Source organism: Pogona vitticeps, chromosome 10 (genome assembly GCF_051106095.1).
Source record: "Pogona vitticeps strain Pit_001003342236 chromosome 10, PviZW2.1, whole genome shotgun sequence".
NCBI classification, from domain to species: Eukaryota; Metazoa; Chordata; class Lepidosauria; order Squamata; family Agamidae; genus Pogona; species Pogona vitticeps.
In genome coordinates this window covers 14098186-14124830 of record NC_135792.1, presented here as the reverse complement: position 1 = coordinate 14124830, position 26645 = coordinate 14098186, and the positions used below count along the sequence as shown (strand labels likewise).

Sequence of the window (26645 nt, the reverse complement as noted above, 5' to 3'; positions counted from 1 at the left end):
GCCTCCTAATTCTGCTGGTGGATACAGTTCTGTCAGCAGAACACTAGCTATATGCGGCCAGAAAGTTTCTCTGTGCCTAAACGCAGCCAATGTGTAGCTGAAAGTTGGGCAGCGATTGCTGATATGACAAAAGATGCTCCTGTTTTTATCTCTGCAAACAGATGAAAATCTCCCATATCCTTTTATGGCACAATTAAAAGTGAGAGAAATGTAATAACTAAAACACCCAGCAGATTTCAAAACAAATATGAACGGAAATCACAGCCAGATGGGCAGTTGTGACTTTTAATGTGGATTTTATTCTAAAAGCTGCTTTTGCACATTTCATAAGTCACAGGGCCTCCCATTTTTAGAGGCATTGATCAAGATTCTGGCTGATGTAATAGATAGGTGTGCAAATATTTACACCAGATCAGATGGTGTTTCTCCACTGGCCTGTTTTTTGGTTAGCTTTTGCCCCTCCCTCTCGGCAATGTCAAATATGGATAATCTCCCAAGTTTATTATGTTGATTTTCCCAATCATTATTTTGTTTCAAAGTCTGATGTTTATAATCCACATCATATGTCCTTCTGTGTCTTGAATTATTGGGCAAGATAGGTCCCTGTGTTCTTCTGCCTTCAATAGAGGCAAAGAAAACAGCCAGTCAGGTGTCTGTGGGAAGTCAACAAGCACGATGTGAAGACTGGAGCTTTCTGCGGCTGCTTCTCAGCAGCTTACGTTCAGTGTCTCTCTAAGAGGCCACCTGTATTGTCATGACACCATCCAAAGGTTGAGATCTTCAGCAGAGGCTTTCTTGAGAGTATCAGCAGCTTGTCAGGGAAGCGAAAGGGGGCTTCCTTTAATGCTGGTTCCAGATTGTGGAGTGCACACTTCCCAGAGTTACAGCAAGTCTTCACTTTCACTTCTTTTGAACTAGATGTGAAGACGCAGCTGTTCATACTGGCCTTTTAAGATTAATGTTTATAGATCATTATGCCTTTATGAAGTTTTTTTATAGTGAAATTTGTCTTGAATACAGTATTGTTATTTTTGCAAAAGTAAGGGAAGATAAAATGTAGTAAATAAAGTAATACCTAATAGCAAATGCACATGCTATTTCAGGATAAAAAAATGTAAATTACATGAGGTCCGTTCAGTTCTTGCTAATAAAAGTCTCAGGGTTTTTATAATATTTATTTAGCTGTGGTTTAAAAATCCATGATTTGTATGTGTAGCGCGAATTGAGCTGCTTTTTATATTATTTGTAAGGATTTTATTCAGGAACACTACAGCGAAGATGGTTCTGAATATGAAAATGAAATTGCTGATCTTATGGACCTGCGACAGGTAAGTTGGTTCTGTTTAAAGAATACTATACTTGAATTGTATTGAATTGAATTTATTATGGTCAAAGACTAGCATGAGGCAAGTAATACAATTACATATACTTGTCCTTCTGTTTAATTTAATCATTCCCTACTCATCCTTAAAGAGTCCTGCAACCTGTCTTTTTTCACCCCTAAACTCACTTATCAGGTTGATTTTCAGGATAACCCCCCCCCGCCCCACTGAGCTTCTTAGAAGAAGGGTGGATACAAACTGGGTAGGGGAAACTTTGCTTCATGTGACTGCCAGATTTTCACACAGGAAGACATAAAAAAGAATATGTGCAGGAGGAAATGTGCAACATGATATTGTTGTCACTTACTGTGTCACCTAGAAACCTCCCCAAAGAAACTTTGCCCGATTGTGGTCTTGAAGTCCTCATAGCTCTTTGTATGTTGGTCTTGGTAGAGATTAGGAGTCATTAGTTCTCTGTAGATGGTCATTGTTCCCTATTTGATGTATTATTTTATTATCAGTGGCACACTGAAAGCAGGATACAGACACAGATGACGATGCTGTGTTTGTCTGAGCACTGCATAATAATGTGGCTGTTCCTGCTATTATGCCTTGCCACCTCCTGTCTTAGTTTTGATGTCAATTCTGCAAATATTTTCTCATGATGTATGTTTCTCTTGCCTACTTAAGAGGCTACCATATTTTTCCATGTATAAGATGCTACTTTTTCCTAAAATCATTACACTAAAAATTGAGGGGTGTCTTATACACAGAAGTAAGCTGAGACAGCTGAGGAGAGAACAAAACGGCACATACCTTGCCTCTGTAAACAGTCTTCCTTCAGTCATGAGGCTTAGCTTCCTACAGTCAGGAGACTTAGCTTGGAACTGATGTCAGCTGATGATGAACAAACCAATTGAACACAGCTCATTGGAGGTGGAGCTTGTAGGCTCAGATTCAACAGGAACTCCTAATGTCCGATGTTCTGAGCCCAGAGGTTGAATCCTCAAAAGCTAAGTTTTCTTAATTTGGGGGTTAGAAAAGTGGGGCAGATGTCTTATAAACAAGAGTGTGTTATAAATGGAAAAATACAGTACTTCTTGAGGCCTGGTGTGTAAAGTTGGTCCCACAGTAGCTTTTAAAGCACTGCTTATACTTGCTTTCTGGTGCAGAATCCTTTTATGTGGGTACTTGTTCCTGCGTCATGGCTAATGCATGTTTGTGTATTCGAAGGCCTGCCGTACTCCTAGCAGAGATGAATCTGGAGTTGAGTTGCTGATGAGTTATTTTGTTCAGCTCGGCTTTATTGAGAACCGATTTTTTTCACCTAACAGGCACCTTGGAATTTTATTTACATGGTAAGAGGATTTTCTCTTTTCCAAATAAAATTAAAAATAATGTTTATCCAGCAGTTCTGTTGATGTTTACGTACAGCCTCATATGCTAGGTTTGACATTTGACTTGGCAAATGGCCACTGTGTGCTCCTGAAAGGGAAATGCATAACCTGTGGTCTGGCCAAAAAACTCTTAGGGGCTCAGCCGAGCATTGCAAAAAACTGTGTTCTGCTTTCAAGAGGGCAAAAAGAATGTGTATTCTAGTTCATGTAACATAGTAGTTAAGTGAATTGTATGTCTTGATTATGAATGTGCCTGGCTGTTTGTTGAAGTGCAAAAAAGTAACACTGAATTGTTGCAAATTTAATGTTGATTAAACTCTTGGTGGTTAAGAGGTTCAGAGCAGGTTTCGAGATTGTGTTGTTCTTTTCCACAACTTTCCTTCTTTTTCCCCCTTCACCTTGATGCAGTGGCCCCCCTTGAAGTGCACAATACGCCTTATATCAGCATGTACATCAACCACTGTAGTGGCTGATTGGAGTTTTTTGTGAACCAGTACTCAGGACCAAATTCAAAACTATGGCTGTATGCCTTAATTATCCTCCAGGTAATGGGGTCAGCATATCCCATTAGTTGAGAAAAGAAGGGAGAGAACAAAGAGAATTGTGTAAATCTAAGATCTTCTGTTGTCTGCATTTAAAATAGTTGGTCAGTGTTAGATGGGCACTCGCTCACTGTGTTTACCGTACAATTACAGTTTAGGCATGATGCTAAACAAAGGCTTCAAAAACACTAACATGTGGTTTGCTATAACATCTGAACTGACATAACCCAACAGACTATGGCTTGCAAAATGCCAGAGATCCAGGATTTGCAGCCAGTTATTTTAAGGTTTATCAGTTTGGACAAATTATGGTTTCTGTACCTAAATGTAGTTCTGTGTTGCATCACAACCACAGCACACCAGAAATATTATGCTTTCCCCCCCTCCATTGTCTCCAGTGTATTAACTTTCCTTTGTGCTGTTGTTTTTTAATGAAGGTATGATTCCTTCACGGGTGTCCCTGTCTGTCAGAAGAATTTGTCGCTTGAAAAAGCCAGTATTTTATTTAACATAGGAGCTGTCTACACCCAGATTGGTACAAGATGCAATCGGCAAACTCCAGCTGGACTTCAAAAGGCAATTGATGCATTCCAGAAAGCTGCAGGTAGGAAAGAATAGTATGTGTCGTGGTCTGAACAATGCTTGGAGAGCTGCTTGATTCTACGGCTTCTGCGTTTCTTCCTTGCCTCCCTTCCGCAAAGTCATATACAGTACTTTTCATATGTGAGTCTTTGTTTAATTTCAAAGTGTTTGAATATTGAACAGAGTTTTCTTTTTAAATTAGAACAGTTAATTTTCAGATTTAGTTCAGACTTCTTTTTAAGCTGAGGCTATACTTGAATAGAGCATTTTGTCAAGAGAAAGTGAATATTGTGGTTAACGATTAATGAGCTGTAGTTTTGAGGTTTAGGTGACTTTGATCTTTTATTAACCATTTCTGTCCTCCCAACCGTGGTCTTTTAAATTTGCTTTGCTTTGCTATTCTTGCTCTACCGCAATTCCAGCAGCAATGCCTCAAGTTGTGTATAAGTTGTTGCAGTTAAAACAGTCATATTTTAAGGCTTTCTAACATTAATACAACAATACACTATTGTTACAAGTCTAGGAACCTGTTTGTCTCCTTACTAATATCTCAGATTCATATGTGCAACCTGATTCTAGTGAAAAGGTCATATTTGGGGCATTCTCTGTGTTCCACAGTTCTGTCTATGTGTAAAATGCCAGAAATGACTAGGTGCCATCCAGCTTGTGCTGAAAAGGATGTATGTCTCTGCATTGGAAGGAGCACGGAGAGAGAGGAGGACTGCTCTGGTTTCCTAGACTGCTGGTTACTTGCCGTGGCCTGTGCTGACCTTCCTTCAACCTAGACTGATATTCTCAGGGTGCAGATTTCACTTTCTCCCACCTCTCACACGAAGGCAGGAAAGATCACAGGAGAAAGGGAAAATCTTGCTTTCTCTTGACAGCCATGGGTCCCAGCATTCCCACCTTATTTGTCCAGGATTAGCATTGTTATCATCAATGTACCCTCTAATTTTCAGCCCTCCTGGGCGGGGCTCTGCCTCTTGCATGCGTACTACTCTGCGCGCGCCCCTGCTTACATGTTCTGTCGTGACTAGAACCAAAGGGGTTGAGCACAGTCGCTGCACGAAGGAGGCAGAAAGCAGCATGGAGAGAGATGGAGTCATGCCCATGCGCAGCTTAGAGGACAATTGGTTAGCATCATTCCCGTCCCACCACAATTCTCCAACAAACCTAGCTTTCTTATACAGTGGGATCTTGACTTGAGAACTTAATCCGTATTGGAAGGCGGTTCTCAAGTCAAAAAGTTCTCAAGTCAAATCTGCATTTCCCATAGGAATGCATTGAAAACCATTTGATCCGTATCTGCTCTTTTCCGTCCATAGAAACTAATGGGAAGCTGCTATTCCGCCTTCGACCACTAGAGGGGGATATTTTGTTTCCTTTTTTTCTTAGGTCAAGAAAGGTTCAGGGAAGGCAGGGAAAATACAGTCCAGGCAGTTCAGTACCAGGCAGTCCGAAGACTGTCTCCCAATCCACTCTCTAAACGCTGGGGGGAGTGAGGAAGCAGACAGGCACCCTTTTCACTGGCCAACAGTTAACTGAAAGTTCAAATTTTGCACTTTCCCTGCCTCCCACATGGTTTTTTTTCAGTTCTTAACTCAAATCTAAGTACTTAAGTCAAGTCAATATTTTCCTATGAGAGTGGTTCTTAAGTCAAAATGTTCTTAACTCAAGCCATTCTTAAGTCAAGGTAAAGGTAAAGGTAAAGGTTCCCCTTGACAATTTTTGTCCAGTCGTGTCCGACTCTAGGGGGCGGCGCTCATCCCGCTCTTCAAGCCATAGAGCCAGCGTTTGTCCGAAGACAATCTTTCCGTGGTCACATGGCCAGTGTGATTTAGACACGGAGATATTTAAGGAGTGGTTTTCCCAGTTCCACTCCCCCAGTGAGTTCCCATGGCCAAGTGGGGATTCAAACCCTGTTCTCTAGAGTCCTAGTCTGTTACTCTAGCCACTACACCAGACTTGGAATCCAAAGTCAAGACCCCACTGTATTCTCAGAACAAGAGATGTGAATGTGATGTTTTTTCCAAAGGGGAAAGTGTGCTTTGCGCACCATTCTGATAATACAGAACTTAGTACTGGATACTGAAGTTTGAAAATTTCAGCTTTTTCTTCCTGAGAACAAGCCGCTAGTGCTAATGAAGAGAACCATAAAATGCATGGAGTTAAATATAGTTCAAACCTTAGGAAAACAAGGTTCAGGGCAACTAAATTTGTAGTAACCAAGGGTTACATCAAAGAAAAGCTATATAATGTGAACAGAATCCAATCACAGACTTTACCTTTTTCTTGGCACCGAATTTTGGAATTTTAAAAAATATAAAAGTGTACTTGTGATTACTTGGCTGTGATTATTTGGTGACCTGCATGCCTACAGCTGCCTATTTCTTTTAAAGATGTGCTTCAGTCTGCCTTTCCAGATAAATGCTTTTGATTGTTTCTGTGCATGATTGCATAGCACTGCCGGACGCATTATTCTTCATACCATACGCATAGTTCTTTGTGGTCAGAATAGAGATTGTTGCTATGGTTTTCATCCATAAATACAGCCTAGTGTATTTATATATATATATATATATATATATAAGAGAGAGAGAGAGAGAGAGAGAGAGAGAGAAATCCTGAGAAAAGTACATATGATGAGTGATAAATATATGGATTAGAAGAAATGGAGAGTTTGGCAGAGTTTTATCTAAGGGTCATGAGTTGGTGTTTTTTTTGAGAAACTGAAAATAACTCTTGTACAAAATGTTTGCAATGGCTGTCTTTAATCTGTTAAGAATTTTGAGTAAGAGGTTACTTAAAGAATGCATTTCCTTTAGTAGTGGGCTAAATTCAGTTGCTATTCTTAACTAAACTAATCCCATTGCATGAATGGGATTTTTAAAGCCAACATTTGTGTTAATTCCCATTGTTTCAATAAATCTCCCTCTTTTGGAACTGATAATTGGATTTAATTCAGTGAAGGTAATTTAAAGCAATGAACACTGCCCCATAACATTGGCCATGCCCTTGAGGGGGCACCAACTGTTTCCAACCTTTTTTCTATAATATTGGTAAATAAAAACATACTGATAACACTTAATGAACCAGTTGGGAAAGATACATTTTTTAAGATTAGATTTCAGCTCCCTCATGTGTGACTTTGTATTTATGTTACAGTAAGTGTTTGTTTACATTTTCCAAAAGAATAGTTGCATTTGGAACTGAATGTTGCCTAATATGGTTCTGCCGATTTTTGTGGTACTTGCAGACTCTGGTGCCAACATTGCTTGGGGCTTCCTTCCAGGTAGTTTCTTTAACCAGTTTATGTAGCTATTGGAGGTTTCTCTTCAATAGGGCAAGGAAAAGTCATTTTTTTGGACTTCAGCTCTCCAAATGCTCCTGGCAGTATGGCTGCAGGCTACACATTTTAGTCAGAAAGATACTCTTTTCAACCTCTGCTCTTCAAATTCATCTCTTTCTCTTACGTTCCTTTGTGAAAGATGCCAATATCACGTATGTTGGATTCTTCTCTTCTGCACTGCAGGAGTTCTGAACTACCTAAAAGAGACGTTCACTCATACTCCGAGTTACGACATGAGTCCTGCCATGTTGAGCGTGCTGGTCAAGATGATGCTTGCCCAGGCTGAGGAATGTGTCTTTGAGCAGATCTGTCTTCCTGGAATAAGGAATGAATTCTTCACCCTTGTGAAAATGGCCCAAGAAGCTGCCAAGGTAGGCTAGAAAAGGAAATATGGGTTTTACATACAATACATAATATGCTCACATACACCCACGTGTGTGTGTGTGTGTGTGTGTGTGTGTGCGCGTGCGCACATTTTACAAGAATGACTAACAAACAGAAGTCTTTAAGCAAAATGTTTCAGCTTCTGTCTTTGGTAAAAATATAAAGTAATACCTTACATAATGTGGCTCTCTCTGGTGCTGATTTGTTATAGTGCATATGCTTGGGCGGCCATTTTATGGTGTTCATTGGGGACATTATCTACTTGGAGCTCAGTCTTCCTCCTCTGCACTGGAGGTAGACCAGGCCAGTGGACGACTTGAAGCATCGTCTACTTGCTGCATGCTGGAGATAAACTGAGTCTCTAGAACCCCTACATATGACCCTCTATAAATTCACACACTTAGGAACGTTCATGTTTGGCTGTGCTAGCTAAAATGATGTGACCAGCCTCTACCCAGGCTTGCCACTTTTAAAATAGCTTTCATTTTAAAGGGTTTGACGCCAGTCATAAACATACTAGACCAAGTGGTTAAAGAATGGAAAAAATTATAAGTTATTTATTACAAAGTAACAGCTGATAAGGAAAACAGAGTTCAACATAAGCTTTTCTGGAGTTACAGCCCAACTGCCAAAATACACAACCTCCTTCCTCGGTTACAAAATGACTTTTTCTCTCCAGGTCTTCTGGCTCTTTCTCCTTCAGGCTATCCCGGGTAGGCTCACCTCCTGCATTCCCCCAGCTATTAACATGCAAAATCATCTAGGGTTCGATCACAGATGGGAATTACAATCCTTCTATACTGTATCTCGAGAGTTTATGTTATAACAGCAGGCATGGTCCCTTGTGTATCTTGAAATCTGTTTGGAAAAAATCCCACAGCATCCTGGAAGATGCAAATGGCTCTTTGGAAAACAGAACAAATTGTAGCAGAAAGGAATAGGCAGTGAAGTTGTGTTGCTTGAGCAAAACTCTAATTTTTGCACTTAATTTTATGCACTTAATTAGCCAGTGACCAAAATCCTTTTGTGTATCTCTAGTTATAAGCCAGTTTTGCTGCAGTGATTAAAACTGGAATGTTTTTCTTTCTTTAATGAGTTTTGCTACTCTTCAGAGTTCTGCTTAGATTTTGTGCTAACATTAAATGCACATTGAGGAAATACTATTTTGCATAATTAAATATGTGCTTCTTTAAAAATCGTTTCTAGTGTATGTCCTCTATAGCAGTGGTTCCCAACCCCCGGTCCGCAGCCCAATGTCAGTCTGTGGCCGTGGCAGGATCAGGCCATTGGAGACAGACCTCCCTCCCACCCCCTCACCCTCCATTCAGGGCCCACCACCTGTACACATGGGTGCCCTGCCCACCTGCAAGCTCAGGGGTGCCCCACCCCACGCATGGACCCCACCCCCCCAACCAGTCTGCGGGCCAGAAAAGGTTGGGGACCACTGCTCTATAGCCTGCACACTTTCTTGGTGTCTATGCCACATGAACTGTTAATTAATAGTCAGTATTAAATGTCAGTGGTTCATACATGGATGTTGTGCTTTGTTTCTAGGTTGGAGAAACGTACATGCTCGTTAATATAGCAATGAATCAAGCACCAGTTAAAGAGAACATACCTTATTCTTGGTCAAAACTGGCCCAAGTGAAGTCGGACCACTTCAGAGCTTTGGCACATTATTTTGTAGCAACGATTTTAAGCGACCATCAATGTAAGAAAAAATTTGAGTTCATCTATTTATTGACCTACCCTGAGGTGGATAATGGGTGGATTGCAGGTAGCCCTTGCCATTTTTTCAGCAGCTGGAAAACCACCCACCCACTCCCTATTGGCCTTTGCTTCATGGTGGCCTGTTGCCTGCAAGCAAATAAAAATGGTATAACAATATTTATTTATTTTATTTATTGTATTTATACCCCGCCTATCTAGTCATTTCGACCACTCTAGGCGGCTTACAACATAAGGATAACAAGTTCTAAAAAATTTATAACAATTAATTAATTAAATGATTCTATAAGATGGGAAAAATAAAAATAAATAAAATAAAGAGAGGAAAAAAAGGAAAGAGGACAGGAATTAACTGGAAGGGAAGGCCTGCCTATAATTCCATGTTTTTAGTTGGTTCTTAAAAGTACCCAGCGTAATAAAACTTGTGCTAAGAATGTAAGCTTTATATTAATGGAGATCTGTATACCTAGAAGCTTCTGGAAAGCGCAGTTCTCCTCTAAAACCAGGCCTGTGCTCCTTGTGCACCTTGTTTTAGGGCTGCATGGGGATTTTACCCCTGCAAGCAGAAGTCAGAAGCATGGCTGGAGGAGAAAACTGATCTGAGGGCATGGTGAAATTGCTTACCACTGATCTGTCTAGAGGCAGTTTATTCCTGTGTTTGGATTCAGAAATGGAAGCATCATGGCAGGAACTTGTGTTACATTTGTTTGTTTGTTTGTTCTATATTTTTGTCCCACGTTTTCTTCAAGGAGCCTTTGTATGGTGATCACCTCATGTTTGTTTTTACCGCAACCCTATGAGGTAGGCCAGGTTGAGAAAGTACGGCAGGGCCAAAGTTGCTCATTGGGTTACGGAGCAGCCTCTGCAGCGTTGGATGTCATTTAGTAGATAATGAACAAAAATGAAATAATTAAATAATAAACCGTGAAATCAGAATTTGGAGCTGTAGTTCTTCAGATGTTGGAAATCTTACGGCTTTAAGCTACAATTTCCAGAGTCTGTCCCAGCAGCATTGTCATGTTGTTTGGGAGTGGGAGGTTTCTGGGAATTGTGATATCGGGAGAGGTAGCATTTCCAAAATCTGGATTTCTCCAACCCCTTTGTGATGCACTTTATTAGCCAGTGGTCAACATCCTTTTGTGCAGTTAAACAAAAGGCATAACTTCTAGTGGTGAATTGCTGTCAGTTAAGAAATCTGCACAGGCATTAGCTGGTGCCTCCGGAGTTGTGTGACCTGGTTGCAGCAGATGGGTGCCCACTTAACTTGTGGCAGTTCACTGCTATAAATCACACTGTTTGTGTAACTGCACAATAAGATTTTAGGTAATATTTGCAAACAGGTTTGAGGAGGAAAAGTATATTTTAACATGCTGAGTCAAGTAGCCATGGTGACTATGAGATCCCTTTCAAGTGTCTTGCTTATAGCATGAGTTCATCAGCCACGCAAAATAATAGGAATAGCAATCTTCTGAAAATACAGGTTTTGTAAGATGTTGGTTTTCAAGAGAAAATAGGGGATCATGGTTTTTGTGTCCCTTTTAAAACACAGGTCTGTTAGCTTGTGCTTGCGATAAGCCAGTTTGGGGGGGGCGAGAGTGCCAGTTAATTGGGAGGCCATACCATCTGGCCGCTATGACTGTGAGAGAGGAGAATCAACAAGATTGCTCATGCAACTAATTAAGAAGGAATGGTTTCGGCTGTGTAAAAAGAAGGGGGGGAGAAAAGTTACCCTCTTCTTCCAGAAGGTTCAGCGTGATTTGAAGAGTCTAGAATGGAAATGAGGGCAAACCCATAAAGGAAAGTGTGAGGAATTAAGTTGGGAAAAATTTAGGGACCAGACTCCAAGAGGGAGATAGAGATTTAATGGAACAGCCTATAAGAAAGGAAGAAATAGAAGAATTAACAAGTTAAAATGGGGCAAAACACCAGGAGCTGATGGGTTAGGACCAGAATATTATAAGACATTCAGAACAATGCTGTTACCCAAATTAGAAACTATAATATAATGAAGGGAGATGCAATTCCAGCATCATGGAAGCATTCATTAATTACAGTGGTGCCTCGCTAGACGATGATAATCCGTTCCACTGGAATTGCTGTTTAGCGAAATAATTGTCTAGCGAAAAGCATTTCCCCATTGGAATGCATTGAAACCTGTTTAATGCGTTCCAATGGGGAAGAATCGTTGTTGTCTAGCGAAGATCGGCCATAGGAAAGCCGCTTTGCAAACCGCCAATCAGCTGTTTAAATCGCTGTCCTGCAAAGCTTAGGTCCCGAAAACATCTGTTTTACGAGCGCGGAGGAAGCTGTCAAAATCGTCATCTAGCGAAAATTGGTTTGCGAAGCAGGGACCAAACATTGTCCAGCGAAATTCCCCCATAGGAATTACTGTTTTGCAAATCACTATAGCGATCGCAAAAAGTCAATGTCTAGCGAAAAAAACTGTCATGCGGGGTAACTGTCTAGCGAGGCACCACTGTATATTAATAGCAAAAAAGAATAAAGATTTAATGGACCCAGAAGCACATAGACCTATTTCCTTGATTAATCAAGATGCAAAGATATTTACTGCTATACTGTACTGGCAAACAGGATGAATAAGTATATTGATAAGTATATTAAAGTGGATCAATGTGGTTTTATAGCAGGGAGACAAATGGCAAATTTGTCAAGAAGAGTTCTAAATATCATTCATATAATCGGAAAACAAAAGTTGAAAGCTGGTATAATTTCATTAGATATTTTTAAGGCTTTTGACTGTGTGGAATGGCTGACATTGAATATGATAATAGAAATATTAGGATTTGGGCAACATTTTAGAGGTGTGATAGGTCACTTATATTCAGCAAATACTGCATCTGTTATTGTAAATGATGGCCTAACAGAACAAATATCCCTTGGCCGGGGTACTAGACAGGGATGTTCCCTTTCCCCAATTTTGCTCGCAATAGTTATAGAAATGTTAGCGAATGCTATTAGGAAAGATAATTTAAGTTGTGGCATAGAGACCAATGACAAGACTAGAATTAGTTTATTTGCAGATGACTCTCTTTTATCAATAGAAAATCCCTTAAGAGTGATGGATAAGGTAAAATTACATTTAGCAGAGTTTGGAGAGATAGCTGGGCTACAGGTAAATTTGCAGAAATCAGAGATGATTATGTTTAATTATAATAAGGAAGAAAAAGGTTTATTCAGGGGAAAATTTAATATCAAGGATGGGAGTTTAATCAAATATTTAGGAGTATATATACCCAAAAATCTATCTAGATTAAGAGAAGAAAATTTAAAGAGACTGAAATGTGAAATGAAGAATACGTTGGATGCTTACAGGAAAATCTGATTATCAGGGATATTATTGCACATCCTAATAATTGTGCGGTTTGGAGTCAACTGACCTAGATCTAAATATTGAGAACATTATTTTCAAACCATATAAAAAATTGAGGTAAAATAATTAGCAATCCATTCCTTAAAATATGTTGTTAATTTGGAATAATTACAAGAATATTGCTTAGTCCACTAATATCACCATTATGTTTGTTGATTGAATTGGAAACTTTTCCTAAGAATCTGAAAAATCTGGAGAGTGTGTTAAGAGGACTGCAAGTAATAAGGTTAAGGATTGGGTAGAAAGGATGGGGAGTAAAGAGCAAATAAAAAAACGTACAGTATTAGGCCAGGAGAAATTGTCATGGTTTAGTTTGATGCAATTAGAGTGTTGGACAAAAGATTGGTTGAGGAAAAATGGTAGATATAGGGAGGTTACAAAGTTTGAGGAAATGCTACTACAAAAGGAAAATTTAGCAGAAAATAAAGCATTGAAGTGTATAGTTAGTAAAATTTATAAAATATTAATTGAAGCAGAGAATCAACAGGATCCTCTGAGGGCTTTATGGGAATATGAGGGAAGGGATAAACACTGAGAGATGGAAAAAAATAGGGTATGTAAGAACAGTGAAATCCATTTCTATAAGAATTAAAGGGAATTTTTATAAGATGGTTTGGTGATGGTATCTAACTCTAGTGTAACTAAATCAAATAAATGAAAACTACTCTATGTTGTGCTGGAGGGTATGCCAGGAAACTGGTACTTGGGGGAAATAAGAGAAATAACCAAACGAAAGGTAGAAGTATGTCCTAAAATAGCACTTTTATCAATATTTGATGAGGTGGAATATTAATTGGACAACTATAGAATTAATCTCCAATTTAGTTACAGCTGCTAGATTAATTGTAGCCAAATACTGGAAAATAAACATAATTTTCAATTAAGAAGATGATATACAGTGGTGCCTCGACTTACGGACATCCCAACTTATGACCATTTTGAGTTACGACCAGCTCTGGCTACAAAATTTTGCTTCGACTTGCAGCTGGAGTTTTCAGTTACGAATACAAAAAAGCAGGGGGGAAAGGCGGGAAATTCAAATTGCTAACTGTTGGTGGCGAAAAGGCTGCTTTCTGGTAGCTCTTTCGCCCGAGCAGTTAGAGAGTGTGCAATCGGAGGAGGCTTGGGACTGCCTGGCTTCTGCTTCTGAGTGAATGTGTGTGTGTTTGCAGGGAGGCTCTGGACTGCCCGGTAACGTAAGGTGATGCTTTTTGCATTTTAAAAACTGTTCTGGGTGGGTTTTGCAGGGTGGGTTTGGACTGGGGGGATTATGTTTCTGTGCTGTGTTGTTTTGTTTTTTGGTGATTTATTATTATTTTTTTGCAGCCCCAGCGTGCGGCTTGCTCCGTTGCTTATTTTTTGTTTGTTTGTGTTTTTAAGCCCCAGGGCCTTTGGGACTTGCTCCATTTATTTTTGGGTTTGTTTGTTTGTTTAAAGCCCCAGCGCATTCTTATGGGGTTTGCAGTGTTTTATTTATTTATTTATTTATTTATTTTGGGATTTTTTTCCCCAGCCGAAATGGATTAATCACATTCCAATACATTTCAATGGGAAATGGTGCTTCGACTTATGACCATTTTGAGTTCTGTCCATCTTCTGGAAGATTATGGTCGTAAGTCAAGGGTCCACTGTACAGAGTTATGGAATATAGCTATCAGTGACAAATTAACATGTAACATTAAAGTAAAGAAAGGAGTGCTTAAAAGGCATACTTTTGCAGAAATTTGGGGAGATTTCATTGATTATGTATTAATAAAGGGGAAGGGAAGAGCACCATCCCAAGAAACGTTGCAATTTTGGAAGGGGAAGGGGAATCTTTGAAGTAAAGGAAAAGGTCTACTTCTCCATTGGTCCTGGGGGGGGCACTTGGTTTCAGTTTGTTTTTTTTGTATGATTATTGTGTGTTATCTGTTTGTTGTTCTTTTGTTTCTCTACTATGTGTTTTTGTTTAATAAAAAAATTGTTTGTAGAATAAGAATGATGGGTATAAAAGTGAGAAGGGAATTTACTTAGTACCTCTTAAGAGATTGCTATGCTCATCTGTGTGTGCTCGGGAACCATGCTGATATTCTGCCAATATGTGAATTAGTTTAGGTTAGCTAGCTTTCTTATTTTCCTGTGGGAACTCTTTTGGAAGTGTTCTTGCCTCAAGCCATGAATCTTTTTGAATGCTTATTTGCTGTACGGCTTTTTGATTAATTTTCATGACTTTTGAAATTGTTTGGAAACCTCAGGGTTTTGTCTTTTTCTTGCAACATCTTTAATAAAGTATAAAATCTTACAACAGCTTGGTTTCTTGGTTACAGGAGAGTTGTTGGTACTAAAGAGGGGCCTTGCCTTGACCACCCTCTGAGTGCCTTTTTATTTTGTGGGTATTTTGGTATTCCTACCTTGCAGGGTTGGCGTAAGTGTCAATAGTGCTTAACCCTGTGATTTTTGGTAGCTCCCTGGAGCAGTCAGGGTGACTTAAAGTGTTGGGAGGGGTATTGGGCAGGAAGATTTTCCCTAGCCGTTAGCACATCCGGCCCTCCTGGGATGTTTGGGCAATGTAGCTTAATGGCTAGTGTGGGCCTCTCTGACAGTGGTCAGCATTTCCAGAAATAACTTTCACAGAGCAGGAAGCCTTAAGGTATATCATCCACACAGGAAATAACAGTAAACCAATATTCATTCTGTCTTTCATTTCAGTTTATTTTCTCTCTTCCAGTACGTGAAAACGATGATGAAGACCAACAGGAAAAGGCCTTCTCCCAACTGTACGACCACATGCCAGAAGCTCTGTCACCCTTGGCTATTTTAAGGGACAGAGTTCGACGCAAACAACTAGGTAAGACCAAACGCCCCTTTCTTGGTTCTGTTCAGACATAACGTCAAACCAGGTATTTCACTAATCACAAATTAGAATAGAATGTGGACTCTTCAGCCCTCCCCCCGTTTTGGACTACATCTCTCATGAACCAGTATAAACCATGCTGTCTGGTGCTGAGAGGAGTTGAAGGCCAAAACATTGAAAGGGAAGGTTTCCCATCCTTGGTTTAGAACCAAAACCATCTGGTCAAAGCCATCATTTGCATAAGGGTCCCAACATAAGGGTCAAGCCATTGTCCTGCCTTGTTCTACCCTGAAGAAATTGCAACTTTTTAAAAAAATAATTGTTGCTATGCTGCCCAACAGGTGATGGGAAACTACACTTCTCCCTTGAAAGGCACAAATCTGAGTAGCATGGTTTTGCTAATACATGTGGGTTTTTAAATTAATTAATTAATTTAAAAATATTCAGTAAATAATATTATTCTCTTTTTTTAACCACAGAAAACGTGTTAAGGAGGAAAAGGCAGAAGACCTGTTGCTCCTTTTAATTGATGGTGTGCAGAGCTCTATCTCTGGAAACGCTTTTATAAAATCACATCTATTTACTCTCAGTAGAACAAATCCTTATTTTTATATGTTGGTCATCTGCTTCTTGCAGGAAGCTTGTTCAGATGGCAACAGATTGTGGTTCTGGGGTTTCACCGCTCTGGTTTGGAAAAGGAAACGCAGGCAAAACCATGCTATGATAGGATCAGCCTTTACTGGTTTAAGTAACTTCAAGCAAGGGAGAAAAGAAAACACAGTCAATCCTGCAATCCTGTTTATGGTTCTCCCATTTTTGTTTCTCTAGGAAAAGCCCACTTGAAGAGAGCTCTCGTTTGTCATGAAGAAGCCTTAAGAGTTTGCAGCCTGTGCAAAAAACTCCGGAATATAGATGTTCTTCAGCAAATTCTCGTGGTTGCACACAAGCGATCCCTGCTCAAATATTCACAGCAGGAAGTAGAAGATGATTTCTTGAGTTTGTTGCCAGCTCCTGATATCCTTTGTAAGTAATTTTCATGCTGAGAAATCCCAGTATGCTTCTGGTGACCACTTGATAGGAAATACAAGAAGAGTGTTATAGTACTCATGTTCTGATGTGAGCTTCCCATAGACCACCAGGGATGGGATTTTTGGATTTTCTGGACTCCAGGTATCATGATTCTCCCATTTGGGGAGTTCTACCCATCTTATTATGTGCCATCGGTTCACTTCCAACTTATGGTGACTCTATAAGTGATCTCCAGAATGCCCAGTCCTCGACAGCCCTGCTCAACTCTTGTAAACTCAAGCCTGTAAACTCTTGTAAACTCATCTCCTTTAGGGAGTCAGTCCACCACATAGTTTGTCTTCCTCTTTTTCTGATGCCTTCCATCTCTCCCAGCATCATTGTCTTTTCTAGAGAACCCTGCCTTGGTTAGGGTTGCCAGATACACTGGTACTAAAAGGAGGACATCGAAAGACAAAAAGGAGGACAAAGGAGGACATATTGAATATTTCATTTGAATCATTCTAGATTAAACCCACAATCAATACAATTTTATTACAACAGCTGCCAATAAATGTCTCTTAGTGAACCGATCAAGAAACAGTCATGTTAAAAATTAAAAATAAATTCAATGGAGGCTTTTTTTCAAAATACCGGGGGTGGGCGGGCAGGGGGGGAGGGGAAAGCCAGGGGGAAGGGGGTCCTTCCACCTCTCCCCCTCCCATCCAAAATTATAACATAAAATATACAAAAGCCTGACATTTTATCTTAGCCTGCCTGACGGAGGACATTAGGCTAAAAAGGAGGACATGTCCTCCTTTTGCCTGACATCTGGCAACCCTAGCCTTGGTTCTCTAGGATGATGTGGCCAAAGGAGGACAGCCTCAGTTTCAACATTTTTGTTTGTCCTTCTGGCAGACCAAGGCACATCTGCAAAGATACCCACCTTTGACCCACCTAAATGTAGACCACTTGGGAAAAAGCCCTAAATTGGAAAGCTTGAAGCTTGGTTAGGTCTCGCTGCACCCAGACTTCCTGCTCAGAAAGTTCCCAACTAGCACCAGGGAAGGAAAAGGACATGGCATGGAGCTAGGCCTAGCCAAACATCAGTACCTTCTAGTTTAGGTCTTTCCTCCAGGTGAACAACATTTAGTGTCTGTAAGGTGGGTAGAACTCCTCAGATGGAAAATTATGGTATCTGAAGTCTGGAAAATCCAAAACTTTCATCCCTAGAGATAACTGCTTGGACAGCATGAGAACAGAATGCTCGATAGGCTTGGGCTTGAGGCAACCTGGCACCTCCTGTGTTCTTCTGTTCTCAAAATTGCAGGGCCTTTGGATTATTTACAAAGATTCTTTGACTTATTTTTACATTCATCATACCTTCTATGCAGTTGCACATAAGTGATTTGCACCTGGAAAGAGCAGGAATGTGTAGAGGAGAGAAGAACTTCCAGCTCTTCTAAAGATTAAATGATCTTGCAGAAATTATAAATTTCTGAATTTGGTCAAAGACCAGACTGAAAGAACCTCCTGTAGATAAGCATTCAAAAGCTCCTGGTGTTCACTTGAGAAGGGATTATTTCTCTTACATCTGGATTCCTGGCACAACAAAATGTGGATGAAGGTGTATTCAACAGCCTCACATTTTAGAGAAGCTCACACAGAAGAGTGTCCCTTCGGCTGGCACTGGAGGGGTGGAGAACAGCAGCCTCCAGCGTCTCCCCATATCCTTCAGAAATTTTTCTAAAAATGTATTGTGGTTTGCAGCTTGCTAAGTCTGAAGGGGGGCTTTGGCAAAGCTATCCATCTTTTTGTCAGTGTTAATTTAAGCATGATTCCCAGTGCTGTGTAGTGCATAGAGTGATGGGCTAAGGACTCTGGAGAACAGGATTTGAATCCCAACTCAGCTATAGAAACTTGCTGGGGGAGTGGAACCAGTGTAAACCATTCCTTAAATATCTCGCTTGCCTTGAACACCTAATTGGAGTTGCTATTAATTAGTTTTGACTTGATTGCACATAACAGACAAACAATTTAAGCAGGAAACTTGCAGTTGCTGACCTCTTCCTGGGTATTTCCCATTTCTTTTCATTAATCTTTAATTGCTTATTAAGAAGGATTCAGTTTCTTGTTATTTATGAGCTTAAGTGTTCATTGTAATTTATGATGCTGAAATCTGGAAGGTTCTTAAGCATCATAGAATCACAGAGCTCCGATTCTCTGCAGCTGCTTAATAAAGCAAATCTCAATAAAGACTTAAAGGTAGAAATTAGTGGAACTGCTTCTTTTTAATGAAAAATTATTTAAGTAGCCTGAAGGAATACAGTTTCAGAGAACAAATAATATGAAATAAAAATTAAGATTTAAACTAGAAAAATCTTGCCTTTACAGTGGGGTCTTGACTTGAGAACTTAATCCGTATTGGAAGGCGGTTCTCAAGTCAAAAAGTCTGTAGGTCAAGTCTCCATTGACCTACAGTGCATTGAAAACCGATTAATCCCGTAACAGGCCGTTTTTGTTCCATTTTGGTTTTTTTCTGGTCTGTAAGTCAAATCTCAGTCTGCAAGTCAAACCTAAATTTTGCGGCCAGAGAAGTCTTTAACTCAAAAAGTCTGTAAGTCAAGCCGTCTGTAAGTCAAGGGTCCACTGTATCATGAATTAATTAGATATGTATGCCTATGCTTATATTCAGAAATTCATATAAAATTAATTTTATCTGAAAATACGTATTTTAAAAAATGCATCTGATGAAATCTTTTATTTATCAATTCTACGTGTCTTACGTATGTACATGTACATACACATATAAAATACATGCTTTTAATAATTATATATTTTTTACATAAGGTTTTCACACATTGTAGCTATCTTTACATGATTTTAGATTATGTTAAAGTGTTGAAATACTGTAATTGTTGTGAAGAAGAGAGTGGGTGAGAGAACAATATAAACCTGGGGGGAAATAAGACTAATATATGCTTGGTTTTCTTTGTAGCTAAGACAGACCATAAAATAGAAGTTATTGCTCCTCAGTTTTCCAAGGTGAAAGTCAAAGACTTCTTTGAGAGACTGGTATGTACAAAACTGTATTATTGCCTGTTCAATGTTTCCTTCTATGTGTCACTCTGCCATTTTAACAATTAATGAATGTGAATTCCTTTTTGCATCAGAGAGGAAACAAACTATAAGCAATGTTCAGTTCCTTACAATGCTAATATCTCATTAAGGAAGGGCTTTTCAAATGCATTTTCATTAAGGGTTTATGAGTAGCCGTAGACTATTTTTTAATTAATGTTCTGTTGTCTAAGTAAACATGAGCTCTGTTTCAAAATGGGTGCCTGTGTAAACAAGAGGTAAATGCTTATCCCAAGTTATGAGTAGAAGGATAGAGAAGATTTTCAAAATGGAAAAAAAATCAGCTTGTTTATTTTCAAATGTTACACATTCGGTTTCATTTCAGATCGTTTTAACTAGTTGTTACATTCCTTTTTAATTTTAAATTATGAAATAAATTTATTGTTAGAAGGAGTTTGATTGGATGATGGTAAGGGAAAATTAGGTAGCTATGAAGGTTTCTCAGAAATCAGAAAGGTGGTCTGGTACATGGCTACAGTTTTAGATGCTCTTCTGGCATTGCGGTACAAAAAAAGACAGTTATAGCTAGTTGTCTTCGCATTGTTTTTTAATCTTCATTTGGGGATATATGTTTGAAGATAAAATTCAGGAGTTTTTTGACTCCATGCATGCATGCATGCATGCTTATTTGGCATGCTTATTTGGCCTTCATTGCATAGGTGCAGAATTCCAGACACTGCAGCTAGTGTTATTCCAGTCCCTCAAAATATAGGGGATACTGTACCTCTAATAATTTCTCAGTCATGATTGAGACAGTAGAATGTGTTGATATCTGTGTCAAGCCTAAGACAAGTGCTGGGTGTCTAATTATATAGCATAGGATTGGAATGCTGTTTCTAGCTAAGGTGACAGGAATTGTCTGTGTTTGAGTGAGAAATGTTTCCAGTGTGGCTTGAAAATTGCACATTCATGGCGAGAAATGTTTAATTTCATGCTGTCTGTGTCTCAGGGTCCACTTACAGTGTTTTCAGCAAAGCAGAAGTGGACTGCTCCTCGCACAGTTTGTTTTTGCTGTGAAGCTGGGAACCCGGGATTTACCCTGAAAGGAGGCCCCCCTGTGCACATTCATGGTCTTGATTTAGTTTCTCCTGCAGCAGTAAGCGGAAAACCCTCCTATAATTTCCTTGTTATTGTTTTTCATGGCTCTGCTGTATAGCTTAGATGGACATGGTAAACTTTCACATTTGTTCCGAGGGTAAAATGATTATTTCAGTTACATTTCCGGAGTTAAATATTAACAAAACAACATGCCAGCAATGGACAGAAAAATGCAATTGAACTAAACATATAAGTAGGGCTATAGACTTGCAGTTCTCCAGTTGTTTTAATCAGATCTTTTGGTGTTGGGTTTTTGTTGGTTTGTTTGTTTGAGTTTGAACTGCCCTCCCTGGATAGAATAGGGTATTTTAATGTCTAAGTTGATTATGAACTGTGAACGTGCATCACAAAAATACAATGTAAACATTGCTGGAACTCCTAGATTTTTTGAAGTTGACTAAACTGTGTATTGTACAGTATGGTGGGTTCTGGTTAAGTGCACAGTACTCTTTATATTTTGTAGGAGCTGAAAGAGATTACTGCTGTAAAATCCCATCACTTGCTAAACCCTATTTAGCGTAGGGTTGCCACTCATCAAGAGTATGGATTAGAAACTAGCCAGTTTTCTTGCATGCAGCTTAACATTCAGATTGCAGCTTAGTGCTCACCATCAGTTGTTCTGGCATCCTAAATGGTGCCATAGCTTAAGGCTGACCTTCAACATGGTCAGTTTCTGATTTTTGTGTTTGGAGAGTGGTCATTTACCATGGCTTTATTAGTTCAACCTTTGTAGCAGATTGTGATTAATTCAAGGCATACAGCAAAGCTGTTAAAAGACAGAAGGAAAAGGTCTGCAAACCTGGGTTCATTTGGTATCTTGCAAACTCTGGTTGGGAGGATAGTTTGTACAGAGGTCTGCTGGCATCAGGAGCAACCATATTTTTGTATGATGAAGCTGCACCTGTAAAGCATGTGTTCTGCCACTCCACTGTGCCCCTTGTTTATATCTTTAACTCTTGCCACCCTGGACATGTTTATCCAGAACATGGCCTGTTCAGTGGTGCTTTCTGCAAAGAATTGCAACCTATAATACCAATCTTGGCCCCCATACTGAAATCCATCATTTTGCAGTTGAGCAGCAGGTGGTTGTTTTTGTTTGTTTTCTTACCACCCATCTGGCAGCCAAGGCCACTTGGGGCAATTTAAAACAAATAACAACAAACAACAAAATAGCAAATAGCAACATTAACACATGGGGCGAAAATCAAAAATCATAAAGTGCAGTGAGGATAAAATAATACAATAAATACCATTTAAAGTGTAAAACAATTATAACATGGAGCATGGCAGTATGATAGAAGTTATATTATTGGACACTATTGTATCAGAGTATAGTTTGTTCAGGGAAGGCCTGTCTAAATAGCCAGGTTTTTAATAGCTTTTTGAATGCACCCAATGAAGGGGCCAGGCGGACTTCGGGCGGAAGAGAGTTCCATAATTGTGGGGCTACCGCCGAGAAGGCCCAATTTCTAGTGTTTGTTTTTCGGGCCTCTCTCAGGGTCAGAACTCTCAGCCGCCCTGCGTGCAACGATCTTATAGGATCTTATAGTTTACACATTAATAATCCTTGAAGAAAGTAAATTGCCTTCAGAGACCACAGTACAGAAAAAATATTTCATATTTTGCACCATGTTAGTTGATACTAAGGTGTGCGTGATGATTTTAAGTTGGCAGGTCTGAAAGAAGGAGACTGCATTGTTGCCATTGAAGGCACGGATTGCAAATGGCTGGGAGTGGCTGAGGTCTGGGAGAAGATCCAGAACTTGAAAGAGCAAAAAATGGAGATGCAAGTGATCAGCTGCCAAGATACTGTGCCTTCCGTCGTAAGTAATGGGGAGAATGGTTCACTACTGATCAGAAAGTCCTTTAATAGATTGTCATAGCTAAGGTTGCAGTCTTACTCGATTTAAAGCACTTAGTTGTAATCCTACACAGAAACAACATGGTATTAAGCATTGCTGAACTCAGTGGGACTTGCTTCTTAGTAGACAGAACTATATATTTGTGTTTTTTTAACTGAAGTTATTTTTATGTGTAGTACTGTGCTGTTATTCAACCAATAAGATGTCCCCAATAAAGTGGGAGGCAAGATTGTTTGTAGTAATATATTTAACTCTAGCATGTGTGGGGGAGTGCTTAATGCTCTGTATTAAAATAATACAAAATATTATCTTAAAATGCATTCACTTCATGCACACATGTTATGTCTCTCTTTTTCCAACTTGTATCCCACCCCATAGTGTTATAGCATTCTCTGGGCAATTTACAGCATAATTATGCAACAACTCCACCCACACCCACCCCACCCCGGCTAGCTGGGTATTCGTTTTTCAAACCTCAGAAGGAAGGAAGTAAGGCTGTGTCAACCTTGAGTTATCTACTTGAACCCATAAGGATTGAACTCAGGTTGTGAGCAGAGTCTTTGACTGCAGTACTGCAATTTAATCACTGTGCCATGGGGCATAAAGAGCCTTTTCTCAGAAAGATGAAGCACTGGACAAACCTCATTATGAAACATGTTTCTCCCAGGTGCCTTCTGAAGGATCTAATAATAAACAAGAATTCTTGGAGTTCAGTGTCTAGCTTGTTCGGTTCCCAAAACAGAATATAATTAACACAGAAGAATAATGAAGTCTGTCTCAGAAAACGATTCACAAACTGTTTCCTTTTGTTCTCTTTCCAAATTTTGTCAATGTATCACAGATGACTGATCTCATTTTCATTTGCTTTCTCCTCCTCCCCTGCTTCCAGCACAACAAAAGCGCAACTTACTCTGTAGGAATGCAGAAAACATACTCGCTGGTCTGTTTGGTCATGGAAGAAGATAAAACAGATCAGGCCAAGAAAGGAACTCCTAAACTGTCCTTTTTGAGTTGGGGAACAAAGAACAGGCAGAAGGCAGCCAGCACACTCTGCCTTCCTGCTGCTGTAACTGGAAGTTCTCCAACTAAGAAGAAACTCACATCTCCTTTCACGCTTCTGAGTACCGATAGCTCCTTGTACTAAAATGGAAAAAGGTGGTTTCTTCATCTAGAAACCTGAATATGTGCCATAAATACGATGTGTAATTGTAGTCAACCTGGAATAGTCCTGGATGTACACAGCCCACTCAGCTCAAATATGGCCTTCAATTTAAGGATTTTGTATCGAATTTGCTGGTAAAGCAGACCATTTTCATCATGATTACTCTGGAAGTTTTTTTTATTTTTTTAATGGCTGTATGGGGTTCTGTCTTCCTATTACCTATTACTTATCTTGTAAAACTACCGATAAAGCTGTGTACAGCATGTAATAGATGTTATCATGCTGCAAAGATCATGAAGGATTATTTAAAATGTGACAATGATATAACACAGTATCAGCAGTTCTGAATGAAGGTGAGCTGAATCTTCTCTCTGTCCTTTCAGATGGAGGACAACAGTTGTTTGCCAAGGTAACTCAGAATTTAGGAGTAGTTTCTCTTGTTATTTACCTTCATGCAGTCATACTGACGTCCAGTGATATTAGGGAGGAATCAGTGGGTAGAAGGCTCAGTTGTCTGAGAGTTAAACACTTTCACACTGTACAGAAACACAGAGAAGCAGTATTTTGGAAGACTTGGGTGGTGCAGAGGACTTCCATGGAATAAATCTCTGGTCCAAAGAACATCACATCTTCTTGGTACATTACAACAGCTCAAGGGGCGCAACCTCTTTGTGGCTTAGAGTGCTGTAACATATTAAGGGACTAGGATGTAAGTGGTATAGAAAAGGCCCACATAACTGTCTCTAACCGGACCTTTCATTAGCATACAACAATTGGGAATACTCCTGTGCTTTGAGAGATTGCTTCCTGATACTCCAGTCAGTTCTGGTCAGCTTTTAAAATCCTAATCATGCTATGTTTGGAGCATTGTGGGAAATTAAAATGGCAGCCACCCAGTGATGTTTACATTGCATCACTCGTCACTAGGGAAGTTCACCAGGTGGCTAAGATCTGGCTGAAACTTGGTGCTGGCCCTTCAGAATTTATGGCAGCCCCACAAGATGGATTCACACAAAAATAAGTTACATGCTGCTGCTGTAATATATAGGTTAGGACTGGGAAACTGGCTATTTAGATGTTGTTGAACCCTGATTCTCATTGGCATGGTCAGTGTTGAGGTACAGTGGGGCTAACAGTTAATCAATATTGAAAAAAGTGCAAGTTCTTCATGTCTGGTGTAGTTGGTACTGTGGTTAAAAAACAATCACATTGATCTTCTGCTAGAAAAGGTCAGTAGTCCAAATATTTCAGAATTAAGCTTTTTAGTTTACATGGTTTGGTCTGGAGCTTCATATCTTAAGCGAAACAATAATTATGGTAGAGATGACGAGCTAAAAAGGCCACATATTGCAACTCTGAAACTTTGGACAGGAAGAGATGTGGGGAAAACAGAACAACCACTTGGGCCCAAATTAAACTGCCAACGTCTGCCAAGTTTCACTTTAAAATTTATGTATACTTCAGTGACAGCAAGTCTGAAGTCCGTTTCCAAAGAGCTTGCAATGTAACAAACAGTGCCTTAAATGAAATCTAGGAATTGCTCCAGGGACCTGTCCAACTGGTACTGTGACTTTTTTTTCCTTCCTCTGTAAGCTTTGTACTTTACTGCTGCTTTTATTTTTTTAAGTTGCAGGTTGCTAACACAGTCCTGTTAGGCTGAAATGTTGTCTACAGAGTAGATCTTACAATGTTTGATAGCCAAAACTTTTTGAAGCATGCAAAATCTTAACTCCTGCCTGAACTTGTGGAGGGGAGAGGGACATACCTCAAGGAGCAGTGGAGTTGTAAGGGGCTTCCCTGATAGGAAATGTGAGGAAATATTTTCTGTGGAGCTTTTTTCTTTGTTTCCTCCTTCTGTTTTGTTTTTGCAAAGATCTGGACATTGTATTAAGTCCTATTTCTCTCTTTTTTTAAGAAGCTTTTTTCGAACATGGTGTAAATACCTAAATGTTTAAATTTTATTTAAGAATGAATCTGCATTTTTATGTATGATAAAAAAATTATTTTCTGCCGCAGTTAATGAACCGAATAAGACGTGCTACTTTTCTTCACTGTTGATGTTTGTTTAGAATGCAGATATAAACCCATTTGTGTTATAGAATCCTTCTGTGAAAGGAAATCATGAATAGCTGCTGCTCTTTTTGTTGTTGGTGTTGTGCAATATCTCAATCGATGTTTGGAACTGATCCTAGAACGTAATAAAATGTATACAGAAAGCCTTCCAGATAATCTTCTGATTTTTAAAAAAATCTGTACAATAGGCAACAGGTCTAGATTGTCAATAACATTCATTATTTCATTTTTAAATACTTAGATTCCTTTGGCCACTGTAACCTCCAACAGAGGTCACAACATTTTAAAATGTTAATTCATTGTTACACCAGGATTGGGAATCTCTGGTCCTTCACATATTTTGTACTAGAATTCCCATCATCCCTTACTGTTGGCCATTGGGAGCTGACGTCTAGATGGGAAATCCAAATTAAGACTGCTAAAGATCCACCACCTCTCCTTCATGTTGTCAATGAAGGAAGTAGGGTTAGTTGGCAGGTGCTTTCTATTCTTCCACTGAGCTATGCTTCTTCCCTTCAAGTTACATGGCCAGATAACGTGGAAATAGGAAGTTATCAAAGTGCAAGAGGCTGGGTGGAAATTCAAATAATGGAATCATTGAACAAAGGCACCCCAAGAATCATTGCCAAAGCAAGGACGTTCATGTTTAAACCATGCCTGACAAATAGCCATCTGATTGTTTGAAAACCTCTAATAAGGGGGAATCCACCAGTCCATTCCATATTAAGCAGCTATTGCTGTGAAGAAGTTGCTTATTTACACGATTTTTTTAAGCCGCG

The 26645-nt window shown here is 39.5% G+C and overlaps 1 protein-coding gene across 2 annotated transcripts in view; it reads left to right on the top strand.

The window, feature by feature from the left end:
* The window catches only part of RHPN2 (rhophilin Rho GTPase binding protein 2), a 54515-nt gene extending 28503 nt beyond the window's left edge, over positions 1–26012 (top strand). Inside the window, exons 5-15 of one of the 2 annotated variants that reach the window (XM_020812652.3) lie at positions 1251–1328; positions 2556–2680; positions 3699–3865; positions 7376–7563; positions 9131–9287; positions 15403–15522; positions 16357–16551; positions 19532–19608; positions 20621–20767; positions 22437–22592; positions 23521–26012. In XM_020812652.3, the coding sequence (XP_020668311.3) occupies positions 1251–1328; positions 2556–2680; positions 3699–3865; positions 7376–7563; positions 9131–9287; positions 15403–15522; positions 16357–16551; positions 19532–19608; positions 20621–20767; positions 22437–22592; positions 23521–23775 (1665 nt within the window). In that variant the 3' untranslated portion in view covers positions 23776–26012. The remainder of the gene's footprint in view (positions 1–1250; positions 1329–2555; positions 2681–3698; positions 3866–7375; positions 7564–9130; positions 9288–15402; positions 15523–16356; positions 16552–19531; positions 19609–20620; positions 20768–22436; positions 22593–23520) is intronic. The other variant, XM_020812654.3, reaches the window with a different exon arrangement.
* Positions 26013–26645: the final 633 nt, after the last annotated feature.